The following is a 13,023-nucleotide window of genomic DNA, read 5'->3' on the forward strand; positions in this document are numbered from 1 at the left end:
ACAGCTTACCACCTGATTTCAGCTTCTCTGCAGTTTGGCCATTCACATCTTTTATTCTAATGGGAAGCCATTATATTTGTGGTTATGACTCATCTTTCATTCTCACCTTGCAGTATAAATAAATATCTCCCACTTTCTATGCCTTTTAGCTTTGCCAAAGGGTCATTTGGACCTGAAACGTCAGCTCTTTTCTCTCCTTACAGATGCTACCAGGCTTGCTGGGATTGGCCAGCATTTTCTCTTTTGGTTTAGGACCACACATTCACGCCTGGATTGGGCTAAGTCCAGATAGCTGAGGGGGTGGACAGTGTCCAGAATATAGCTTGTTCAGTGTGGAAAGGATCAACTGGAGATTGAAGAGTTGAAGTCAGTGAAGAATGGGATCAATCCAAACCCCTGAGTTACCCCATATCAGGGCAGCTGAGCTCAAATTAACTAAAGACCTAGTGACGAAAAACTGCGTGCTTGTAAGCGCAGGCGCGCTGCCCGGGCCCGGCCAGGACGCAGGCGCGCTGCCCAGGCCCGAACGCGGCCATGAAGAAGCGGAGAGGGGGCTGGAGATTTTGTGGCGCGGGGTAGAGCCAGGAGCGGCCACTGAGTTCAGAAAGCGGCGCTCCGCAATGGCGAGCACACCTGGCCGTGGGGTATTGCCGATCCTGTGGCGGGCTCTCGTGTTGCTGTGGAGCTGCGGTGGTTTGTGTCGGGGTGGTCCCGGGGTCAACGTTTACCTGAGCGTGGAGGAGATGCGGAGGCTGATCGGTGAGTGAGTGAGGGACGGACGGACGGAGGGAGGGAGGGAGGGAGGGCGGGCGGAGGCAGGCCGACCGACCAGCGGGCCCCGGGTTAAATCTTTAGTTGGAGTGCCCCATCCCGGGGAAGAGGCCTGGGATCAGCCCTGGGCACTGGGAAGAACATGGCTGTAGTGGTTTATCCAGAGGGTGAAAACTGAGGAGCTTCTTATCCAACACAAAGAGCCCGATTCTCCAGGAGACAGACTATCTCCCACAGCTACACTAACTTGCCATTTCAATCTAAACTATCTGGTCAAATGATCATTTCAGTCCTCATCTGTATCATAATTTAGCATACGTTATTGGTAAAATGCCTTGTATTTGTGTACAAAAAATAGGTGAAACTTGATTTGTACAATACTGAAAATGGATTGGTTTGTTATTAATCCAGGTGAATTGATAAAAATACTACTGGTAAGTACAAGCAGGGTCCCTCTGTCCAGTGACACAAATCATACTCCCAAACTGATTGGTTCGTGTCCAGCAGCAGAGAGGGCTTGAATGGCTGAATATATTTCTAACCATGAGGTGATGGCATGCTATCATGCTGGCAGTGAACAGTGAGAGAAAGTTGCATGGTCTGAAGTTGGGAGATTAATGCACTAATATTATAGTCTACATGCTACCTAACAATGGAAGGGAAATCGAGAGGCAGATAAGGTTAAACTTCAAAACAACATAGCAGACTGCTAGAATGGGCGGGCTAGTGATAGGTGACATTTTAATGTACAGAAGTGTGAAGTGATACATTTTAGTAGGAAGAACAAGAAGAGGCAATATCAATAGAGTACTATTTGAAAGGAGATGCAGGAGAAGAAGAACCTGGAAGTAATTTGCGCAAAAATCATTGAAGGTTGTAGAGCAGGTTTAGAAATCAGTTTGCAAAGTAAACAGAATTCTGGGCTTTTAATAAAAAGGGACGCAAAGTACAAATACAGACTAATGTTCAACTTGTTTAAAACATTGGTTCAGCCCTGACTGAAGTGTTATGTCTAGTTAGAACCATAGAATCCTACAGTACAGAAGGAGGCCATTTGGTTCATTGAGTATGCATTGACCACAATCCCACCCAGGTCCTATCCCCATAACCCCATGCATTTATCCTAGCTAGTCCCCCTGACACTAAGGGGCAATTTAGCATGGACAATCCACCTAACACGCACATCTTTGGACTGTGGGAGGAAACCGGAGCACCCGGAGGAAACAGGGAGAATGTGCAAACTCCGCACAGACAGTGACCCAAGCCGGGAATCAAACTTGGATCTCTGGCGCTGTGAGGTAGCAGTGCTAACCACAGTGCCACCCCCAGTTCTGTTATGTCCAGTTAGTTCTGTTATGTCCGGTTAGTTCTGTTATGTCCGGTTAGTTCTGTTATGTCCGGTTAGTTCTGTTATGTCCGGTTAGTTCTGTTATGTCCGGTTAGTTCTGTTATGTCCAGTTAGTTCTGTTATGTCCAGTTAGTTCTGTTATGTCCAGTTAGTTCTGTTATGTCCAGTTAGTTCTGTTATGTCCAGTTAGTTCTGTTATGTCCGGTTAGTTCTGTTATGTCCGGTTAGTTCTGTTATGTCCGGTTAGTTCTGTTATGTCCAGTTAGTTCTGTTATGTCCAGTTAGTTCTGTTATGTCCAATTCTGCACCAATGGGAACAATTTCTCTTGGTTCAGACCCTCATGATTTTGAAATCTGGTATCAAATCTCCCCTCAACCTTTTCTTCAAAGAAAATATTCCCAACTTCTCTAATCTATCTATTTAACTGGAACCATTGTTGCAAATCCTTCTCGTTGTATCACCTGCAAATTTTGAAATCATGTCTTGCGCACCAAGCCTAAATTGTTAATAAATATTAGGGTGAGCAATTGACCCATAATTTCAAATCTGATCCTGGAAACAATATTTAATAAAGATTTGTTAAAAAGCTTTAAAACAAAACACCCTGTGCAGAGACTAGCTGCAGTGAAGTATAAACGTGGGCAGAGTCTACTTGGGGTCAAGTATAAACACGGACAGCAACCAGTCGGAGTGAATGGTCTGCTTCTCTACTGTAACTTGCGGGTTTGCAAAATAATTAATTGGCAGGCAGTTGAATTTTTCTGCCATGTGCAATTGTTAACAAGTTGGACATGTTTTGTCAATGTTTCACTATGATTTGATATGCATTATAGTATTTTGAAATGCATTCTGCAACCAGAACCTCTGCAGGTAAAAATTGTGCTTAATTGTGTTTGTGTAACTTTTAGTTTAAGTATTGAAGTTTATGATCTTAGTTTAGAAGGAAACATGATAGCATTTAGTTAATTGTGTTAGTGGTATAGAACAGGTCCTCAGTCCCACTGGGGTTTGCAAGAAGGTCTTAAAGCATGTGCCAAACTTGATATTATAATAGACTAGTGAAAGTTGGACTTGGGATGTTTTGGCAATCGAGATGCCTTTCCAATCAAGAGATGCAGTCTGACAGTCAGGTAAAGGTCACATGGTTTTGATTGAAATGCAAAGTGGGGGGGGGGGGAAATCAAGCTGATGCATATGAGAGACAGTGGTATTTGAATGCACTGCACAGAGTGAGAGAGGAATATGAGCACTTAATTTGTTTGTAAAGCAGTCTCCTGTTCACATCACATGTCCAATATATATATGACCTTGTTATCACTGCTTCAGACAAGTTCTTCTTGACACCAGCTTTCTCAAGCACCCAATCTTTTGTCTGTTCATCGAATCATTGAATCCTTACAGTACAGCAGAAGGCCGATCGGCTCATTGAGCCTGCACCGACAACAATCCCATTCATGCTCTATCCCTGTAACTCCATATATTTACCCTGCTAATCCCTCTGACACTGAGAGGCAACTTACCATGGCCAGCCAATTTAACTCTCACATCTCTGGAGTATGGGAGGAAACCAGAGCACTTGAAGGATACCCTTCATGGCAGAGTCCTTTCATTTCAAATGCTCTTCTTCTTGCTGCTGTAGCACTGGAAATTAGAATTATGCAAGATGGCCAGGTATGATATCAGGACTTTATTTTTAGAAGTAATTAATCACTTGTGGAGAATAAAAGTTTTGATGCTTTCATGAATGGGAGTATTTTTCAGTCAGGTCCACATGGTTCTTGAGGTGCATGCTGGGTACTGGGTGAGTTGGCAATGTGTTGGCCTAGGGTGTGAGAGGTACAAGCTGCAGCTTTTTGTGGTTGTATTAGCAATTTGAACTGTTGGTGTGTATTTGGTTGTTTAATTTTTTTAGTGCTTGTTGGGATTTGTTTTCATTATAGTTTACTGAAGAGTGTTGTTTGGGTCACATGACAAGCTGATGAAATACAGTATCAGTTGTGACAAATGTCTTTTTACCTTCATCTTCTAGGCCAGTGGTTCTCAAACTTTCTTTTACAACTACTGTTATTATCTTCACGTTGTCTTGGTGCTCCTCCCTGCACTCTCCTTCCTTAGACGACATAGCCAGCCCATTTTACATTGCGCTTGTGGTAGCTGCACTTCAGACATGTCTCGTGGCACGCACAAAACCTACCTCTGGCCAAGCACTTTGCCCACCGATAAGGCCTGGTAAACATTCATGGATGCTTGGAAAATCTCCATGGGCTCTTGTTTGAAATGATGTGGAGATGCCGGTGTTGGACTGGGGTAAGCACAGTAAGAAGTCTCACAACACCAGGTTAAAGTCCAACAGGTTTATTTGGTAGCAAAAGCCACTAGCTTTCGGAGCGCTTGCTGCCCCTTTGTCAGGTGAGTGGGAGTTCTGTTCACAAACAGGGCATGTAAAGACACAAACTCAATTTACAAAATAATGATTGGAATGCGAGTCTTTACAGGTAATCAAGTCTTAAAGGTACAGACAATGTGAGTGGAGAGAGCGTTAAGCACAGGTTAAAGAGATGTGTATTGTCTCCAGACAGGACTGTTAGCGAGCAAAGTCTCTCCTCGTAGCTAATGCCCTCCATACCAGGCAACATCCTGGTAAATCTTTTCTGTACCCTCTCCAAAGCCACCACATCCTTCTGGCAGTGTGGCGACCAGAATTGAACACTATATTCCAAGTGTGGCCTAACAAAGGTTCTCTCAAGCTGCAACATGACTTGCCAATTTTTAAACTCAGTGCCCCGGCCGATGAAGGCAAGCATGCTGTATGCCTTCTTGACTACCATTGAGGGAAGTAAGGGTAGAAATTACAGAGAAACTGGCCATAATCATTCAATCTTCCTTGGATACAGGGAAGACGCCAGAGTACTGGAGAACTGCTGATGTTAGACCGTTGATCAGAAAAGGGTGTAAGGATGAACCCAACAGTTACAGGCCAGTCAGTTTGATATTGGTGGTGGGTAATGTTGTGCCTTGCCACACAGTATGTTTTTAACCCTTATACGGTGGACAAAGAACTGTGAATCGACTTCTTATTAATGCATTTATTCATGCACACAATTAATATTAGCTACAGTAGTTAGCTAATTAATATTAGTTACGGTAGCCATTTTCCACACAAAGAAAGGGGTAGGGAGTCGATTGGACAGTGGATACGGCGTATGTTCCAGTCCTGATCCTTCCGGGTTCTATCCTTCAGAGTTTACCCTATCCCTGCTTATTAACAAACAATACAATGAACAATGTACCAAAAAAAAAGTTGTTTGTCCAATATGGAGTGTGCGCCTGTTGGCTCTGAATTTTAAATAACATTCAATATAGACCTTCCACTCCCTTCGATTTACTTGAAATCCTGGCTGTCACGTGGAGTCTTCTTAATTCAGGCTCAGGCTAAATCTCCAGGAATATTAGGTTCTGTGGGATTCAATATCGGAGCAACAACGGCTACTTTTCGATGTCCCACCAGAGTCGCCAATGTTGTGCCTTGCAGCACGGTGTTTTTTTAACCCTTATACGGTGGACAAAGAACTGCGAGTTGACTTATTAATGCAATAACATTTATTCATGCACACAATTAATATTAGCTACGGTAGTTACTTTTACAGAACAATCAGAAGCTTCAAACTTAACGCTGGTCTTGGACTTAATTTTGAGTGGCTGACAAGTACCCAAGCAGATATTGGCCTGTATCCACGCATTGGTCTCTGCAGTCACCTCTGTATGGTCTGGTCTTTGGTCTGGTCTGATCGTTGTCTTCTGGGTCTGGTCTGTTCTTCCTCCTTCTCCTCTGGATGGTCCAGTGTCGTCCTTCATGGTGGTTGGTCTCCAGAGTTGCTGCTGCTGGTAGTGTGTTGTGCAGCGTCTTTATCCTTGGATTATTTCGCCCCCTTTAGTGTGGGCTCTCGATCATTACCAATCAATCGATCAGGGCTCGATCATCCTGATCGATGGAATCCAATCGGGTGCTGCCACACTGATTTCGGGGTGTGTACCAAGCAGCCATGCCTGTGGGTGCTGGAGGCTCGTAGGTCACATACCTCCCTCGCAAATAAGGGGCTAAGGCGCTCCTTTTATCTAGTAAACAAGTATGTTTGACCAGAGCGTGTCCATTGACTTCGGGATGGCCTATTTCCTATGTATTCCTGATGTCATAGGCTGCAGCCTGTTTGTCTCGGTCTTTATGCACACTTGGTCATCTTATCCCATTATGCTTTGCAGTCACCACCTTTGGTGGCTCATTTGGCCACAGTAAGCTTTCAGAAACAATACAAAGTTATTTGGACAAATCTACCTTAATTAATGTGGATTTATTAAAGCCAAATTGTGCTTAACATTGAGTTTTGGCTGAGATAACAAGGATTGATGAGGGGATTGTGGTTGATGTAGTGTACATGGACTTCCAAAAGGCATTTGCTCAAGTGCATTAAGGTGGCTTGTCAGCAGAGTTAAAGCCATAGAATAAAAAGATAAGTGGCAGCATGAATATGAAGTTGGTTAATTAACAGAAAAGGTGAATGATTGTTTTTCCGGTTGGAGGAAGGTAAACAGTGGGGTTCCCCAGCGGTTGATGTTGGGGCTGCTGCTTTTCTTGATATATATTAATGTCCCCTCGGCTAGTGTGTGCACGACAGTTTTATATTTGCAGATGACACATAGCTTGGAGGTTTTGTGAGGAGAATAGTGATGGATAGACTTAGGGAGTATATAGTGAATTTGTGGAATGGGTGGACACCTGGCAACTGAAATTTAAGATGTGGAGATGCCGGCGTTGGACTGGGGTAAACACAGTAAGAAGTTTAACAACACCAGGTTAAAGTCCAACAGGTTTATTTGGTAGCAAAAGCCACAAGCTTTCGGAGCGCTGCTCCTTCGTCAGGTGAGTGGGAATTCTGTTCACAAACAGGGCATATAAAGACACAAACTCAATTTACAGAATAATGGTTGGAATGCGAATACTTACAACTAATCAAATCTTAAAGGTACAAACATTGTTTGATTTGCTGTAAGTATTCGCATTCCAACCATTATTTTGTAAATTGAGTTTGTGTCTTTATATGCCCTGTTTGTGAACAGAATTCCCACTCACCTGACGAAGGAGCAGCACTCTGAAAGCTTGTGGCCTTTGCTACCAAATAAACCTGTTGGACTTTAACCTGGTGTTGTTAAACGTCTAGCTGAAATTTAATGCAGAGGAGTATGAAGTGATGCATTTTGGTAGGAAGGCGGAGGGTAGTCAATATAATTCTGAATGGGTTGCAGGAGAGGGTGTATATGTGCAAAATTGTTGAAGGTTGAGCAAACCCATTTCCTCCCACAGTTCAAAGATGTGCAGTTGATTGGCCATGCTGAATTGTTTTTTTAGTGTCCCAAGATGTGTAGGTTAGTGGAATTAGTGGGGTAAATATGTAGGGTTATGGGGATAGGGCCTTGGTGAGATGCTCTGTCGGAGAGTCGATGCTGACTCGATGGGCTGAATGGCTTCCTTCTGCACTGTAGGAATTCAATGATTCTTTGAAAATGGAGAAAAAAACATATAGGATCCTGGTTTCTACATAATTAGAGGTATTAGAGTACAAAAGCAGCAAAGTTGTGGTGATCTTAACATGTGAGCCCTTGTCTTCTATGTATTGCCAAGTGCCTTGTAAAAGCTGGTTCATGAGCTGGGTAGATGTGAAATCAATGTTTATCTTTAAGCATGTATAATTCATGTTAGCAGCTGTATTTAATTTTGGATTTGATCCAAGTGCAAACATATCTCTGAAGACTTGAAGTAGAGTAAATCTTGTACAAGGAAACAGTTACTGTCACTTAACTAATTGAAATAGTTCATGTTCCATTTAATGAGTATCAACAAACTTTTATGAAAGGTTATCTGGATCCTGACGTTGACATGAAAGATTTGGGCTCTGTGAGTATGTGAACAAGAATTGATCACATTCTTTGTTGTCCCCCCGCCCCCCTCATTACGCAGTGCATCCACTATGTATTTGTATCTAACATACCCTTAACAATCAGTTTTTCATTTTTAAGTATTTTTCTGCCTTTTTTGAATTCCAAGTACACACACCATGTTGAATTCTTGATGGCAGGTTTTAAAATAGCTTGGTTGACGTTGACTAAAGATTTACAGTGCCATCTGTAGCACATGTGCTTCAATATGCTACAGCTGCAGCCTCCTTTAAACCATTTACGACAATCTCTTTTTGTCAGCTGACTTTGTGATATATTTAATTAAACCTCAGTAAATCAACATTGGTATAATGATGGGGCAGCTTTAAAGTCTACGCATTTTTTGTGTGCAAAATTCATTCAAATGGTAGTGGGGAAATTCTGTGATTTTATTTCAATCCATTTACAATGGAATCCTCGAGTAAATCCTGATCACACAAAGATATTAAACATGCCTTCTTGTCAACCATCTTGGAATCAGCAAAAATTGTGAAGTAGAAAAAATTGTATTAACTTCTGTTGCTTTTAGAATCACCCCTTTTTTTTTAATTTTATGGGATGTGGGCATTGCTGGCTGGGCCAACATTTATTGTCCATCGCTAGTTACCTTTCAGAAGATAGTGGTGAGCTGCCTTCTTGAACCGCTGCAGTCCCTGTGGTGTAGGTACACCCACAGTGCTGTTAGTGAGGGAATTGTAAGATTTTGACCCAGTGGCAGTGAAGGAATGGTGATATATTTCCAAGTCGGAATATGAGTGACTTGCAGGGGAACCTCTGGGTGGTGGTCATAGATCTCCAAGGTGTTCTCCAAGGCGGCCTTCACGACACACGACAACACAGAGTCGCTGAGCAGAGACTGATAGCCAAGTTCCGCACTCATGAGGACGGCCTGAACCGGGATCTTGGGTTCATGTCACATTATCTGTAACCCCCACGACTTGCCTGGGCTTACAAAATCTCACTAACTGTCCTGTCTGGAGACAATACACATCTCTTTAACCTGTGCTTAACCCTCTCTCCACTCACATCGTCCGTACCTTTAAGACTTGATTACCTATAAAGATTCGCATTCCAACCGCTCCGAAAGCTAGTGGATTTTGCTACCAAATAAACCTGTTGGACTTTAACCTGGTGTTGTGAGACTTCTTACTGTGTTTACCCCAGTCCAATGCCGGCATCTCCACATGGTGGTCATAGAGTCATAGAGGTCTTCCCAGGCATTTGATGTCCTTATCCTTCTAGATGGCAATGGTCGTGGGTTTGGAAAGTGCTGCCTAAGGAATCTTGGCAGCAATGCATCTTGTAGCTGGTGTACATAGCTGCTACTATTCATCGGTGGTGGAGGGATTGAATATTTGTGGAAGAGGTAACAATCAAGCGGGCTACTTTGTCCTGGATTGTGTTGAGCTCCTTGAGTGTTGGAGCAGCACTTATCCAGACAAGTGGAGAATATTCCATCACAGTCCTGATGTATACCTTGTAGATGGTGACAGGCTTTGGAGGGATGGGAGGTGAGTTATTTGCCGCAGGATTCCTAGCCTTTGATATGCTCTGGTAGCAGAGCAGCTGTGCTTCAGAGTTCTTTCGAAATTTATGTTTAATAGGGAAAATCTTGGATATTTTTGAAGTTGTTTCTTTTATATCTTTCTGCAGGGTAACAAAAATGAGGGAAAAATGTAAGCAATTATCTAGTTACTGTATTCCACCCTCAGGTCATTTACAGAGTATAGAATTTCATGGAAATTACCTTATGGAAGCAAGCTGTTTAGAACAACTTGTCTTGTTGGTGTTTGTCCCCATATCAGCAGAAGACCTCATCTTTTCCTTCAACCACCTGTCAAACCTTTCATTTCTTTGTGTATATATTATACGCACACAGTGTAAAAGTCTTGTATATTAATGTAAAATCAATCGCCTCCTAAGTACACGAGATCATAAGAAATAGGAGCAGGTCATTTGCCCCACCCCATTCAATACACTCATGACTAATCTGATTATAGGTTTAGCCCACTTTCCTGCCTGCCTCCCATGATCTTTCGCTCCCTTTAAGATCAATAATCAACCTTGAATAAATTTAATGACCCAGCCTCCATTGCTCTGTGGGGAAGAGAATTCCAAAGTCCGACATCCCTTGAATAAGGAATTCCTCCTTAAATGGGTAACCTCTTATTTTGAAACTGCGCACCCTAGTTCTGGATTCCCCTCCAAAGGGAAACATCCTCTCAGCATCCATCCTGTCAAGCCCCCTCAAAATCTTATGTTTCTATAAGATCATCTTTCTTTCAAACTCCCAATGTATAAAGGTCCAACCTGCTCAACCTTTATCCCAGGATCCCACGAGTGAACCTTCCCTGAGCTACCTAGAATGCAAGTATCCGCCTACTTAAAAGCAAAGGAAACAAAAATGTACCCGTAGTTACTGTCTTGCTAGTTCCCTGTACATTTGTAACAGAACGTCCCTACTTTTATATTCCGTTCAATTTGCAATAAAGACCAACATTCCAATTGCTTTTCTAGTTATTTGCTGCATGTGCATGCTAACTTTTGTGATTCATGTGCGTGGGCACCCAGAACCCTCTATACGACAGCAGCCTCTTGTCATTTAAATAAAAGAACATGGAAAAGCTACAGCACAAATAGGCCCTTCGGCCCACAAGTTGCTCCAAACATGTCCCTACTCACTAAGTCTGCTTTTATATTCTGTGGTGATACTGCTATTACTGTATTTTATGTTTGGTGGGGGGAAGAGCTACTTTTAGATTTAGTGTTTTGCTACAAACAATTGGTTTGTCTGGCAGGAATAGAGCAGATGCTCTAAAGCTGAATAATTATTGATTTTAACCAGGTATTTTATTATTTATTAGTGATTTAGGTAGGCTTATATTAACACTGCAGTGAAGTTATTGTGAAAACCCCCAGTTTCCACACTCTGGCACCTGTTTCTAAGTGTTTATTTAGCAGAAAGCTGAATGAGCTTTTGTTTACCAAAGAAGGGGACTCTTGGGGTGCTTTCTTGATTTTAAAATAATGAAAAGGTGAATAAGATATATGTCATATAGTCCTGTGATGCTAGAAATGGGAGGCGCTAGGTTTGTAGCTGAGAAAAACAGCTTTCTGAGTTCAGTTGCTGGAGAGGGCTATTTAAAGACAGCAGCCTACAAGCTGCTCTCTTTCTCTCTCTCTCTCTCTACAAAATCTCTCTGGAAGCTCCAAAGCTGTTAACCCAAGCCAAAGCAAGTATCCCTGTATTTGCTATCTTAATTTTAAAGAAGCGTTTAGGTCTATAAGATAAATATTGTTCGATTGAAACTGAATAGTGATGTTAAAAATTCCTTTCATGTTTAAAAATTGTTCAACAGTTAAGAGTTAAACTGTTTCATTTTGTTAGAGTTATGCTTAAACTGTTATGAATGAAGCTCGTTTTGATGCAAGATCCCTAGTTTGTCAGTGGAATTACTCCTGGAGCAAAGCATCCTTTTCTCATATTTACACCAAAGTAGAAAAAATGTTGAGGTTTAGTCTAGTCCTGGAAACCCTGGGGTTTCTGATCTGGCATCCCAACAATTCTTCCCACCAAAGTGGACAAGTTTACATTTTCAAATTTAACACAGAAGAATGTGAGGTGATGCATTTTGATAGAGGGGATAGGGAGAGGCAATATAGACTTAATGGTACAGTTCAAAGAGTATGCAGTGACAGAGGGACTTGGGGCTTCCATGTGCATCAATGTTTGACGGCAGCACAACATATTGAGAGATGGCACGGTAGCACAGTGGTTAGCACTGCTGCTTCACAGCTCCAGGGACCTGGGTTCGATTCCCGGCTTGGGTCACTGTCTGTGTGGCGTTTGCACATTCTCCTCGTGTCTGCGTGGGTTTCCTCCGGGTGCTCCGGTTTCCTCCCACAGTCCAAAGATGTGCAGGTTAGGTTGATTGGCCATGCTAAAGAAATTGCCCTTAGTGTCCTGAGATGCGTAAGTTAAAGGGATTAGTGGGTAAAATATGTAGGGATATGGGGGTAGGGCCTGGGTGGGATTGTGGTCGGTGCAGACACGATGGGCCGAATGGCCTCTTTCTGTACTGTAGGGATTCTGTGAGACTGGTTCGCAAAGCATTTGTGATCTGGGCCTAAAGAATAGAGGCATTGAGTATAAAAGTAGGGAAGTTATACTGAACCTGGTTAAGCCTCAGTGCAATATCCAGTTCTGGTTACCACACTTCAGGAAAGATGCGAAAGGCTTTGAGAGGGTGTGAAGTGGTGTACCTCAGGGATCTGTTTTGGGGCCACTGCTGTTTGTAATATTTATTAATGATCTGGATGAGGGTATAGTTGGGTGGATTAGCAAATTTGCTGATGACACCAAAGTCGGTGGTGTGGTAGACAGTGAGGAAGGGTGTCGTAGTTTGCAGGAAGACTTAGACAGGTTGCAAAGTTGGGCCGAGAGGTGGCGGATGGAGTTTAATGCGGAGAAGTGTGAGGTAATTCACTTTGGTAGGAATAACAGATGTGTTGAGTATAGGGCTAACGGGAGGACTTTGAATAGTGTGGAGGAGCAGAGGGATCTAGGTGTATGTGTGCATAGATCCCTGAAAGTTGGGAATCAAGTAGATAAGGTTGTTAAGAAGGCATATGGTGTCTTGGCGTTTATTGGTAGGGGGATTGAATTTAGGAGTCGTAGCGTTATGTTGCAACTGTACACAACTCTGGTGCGGCCGCACTTGGAGTACTGTGTGCAGTTCTGGTCCCCACATTACAGGAAGGATGTGGAGGCTTTGGAGAGGGTGCAGAGGAGGTTTACCAGGATGTTGCCTGGTATGGAGGGGAGATCCTATGAGGAGAGGCTGAGGGATTTGGGATTGTTTTCGCTGGAAAGGCGGCGGCTAAGAGGGGATCTTATTGAAACATATAAGAT

At 42.9% G+C, this 13,023-nt stretch overlaps 1 protein-coding gene across 5 annotated transcripts in view; it reads left to right on the top strand.

Annotated features, from left to right (window-relative positions):
* The first annotated feature begins 504 nt into the window (after positions 1-504).
* Positions 505-13,023, top strand: part of ryk (receptor like tyrosine kinase) — a 434,764-nt gene continuing 422,245 nt past the window's right edge. For all 5 annotated transcript variants that reach the window (XR_013497447.1, XR_013497448.1, XR_013497449.1 and 2 more), the window contains exon 1: positions 505-759. Coding sequence is in view for 2 of the 5 variants with exons in the window: in XM_078209276.1 (XP_078065402.1) it covers positions 621-759 (139 nt within the window). In the remaining 3 variants the exon portion in view is untranslated. The remainder of the gene's footprint in view (positions 760-13,023) is intronic.

This window comes from Mustelus asterias, chromosome 3 (genome assembly GCF_964213995.1).
Source record: "Mustelus asterias chromosome 3, sMusAst1.hap1.1, whole genome shotgun sequence".
Lineage (NCBI taxonomy): Eukaryota > Metazoa > Chordata > Chondrichthyes > Carcharhiniformes > Triakidae > Mustelus > Mustelus asterias.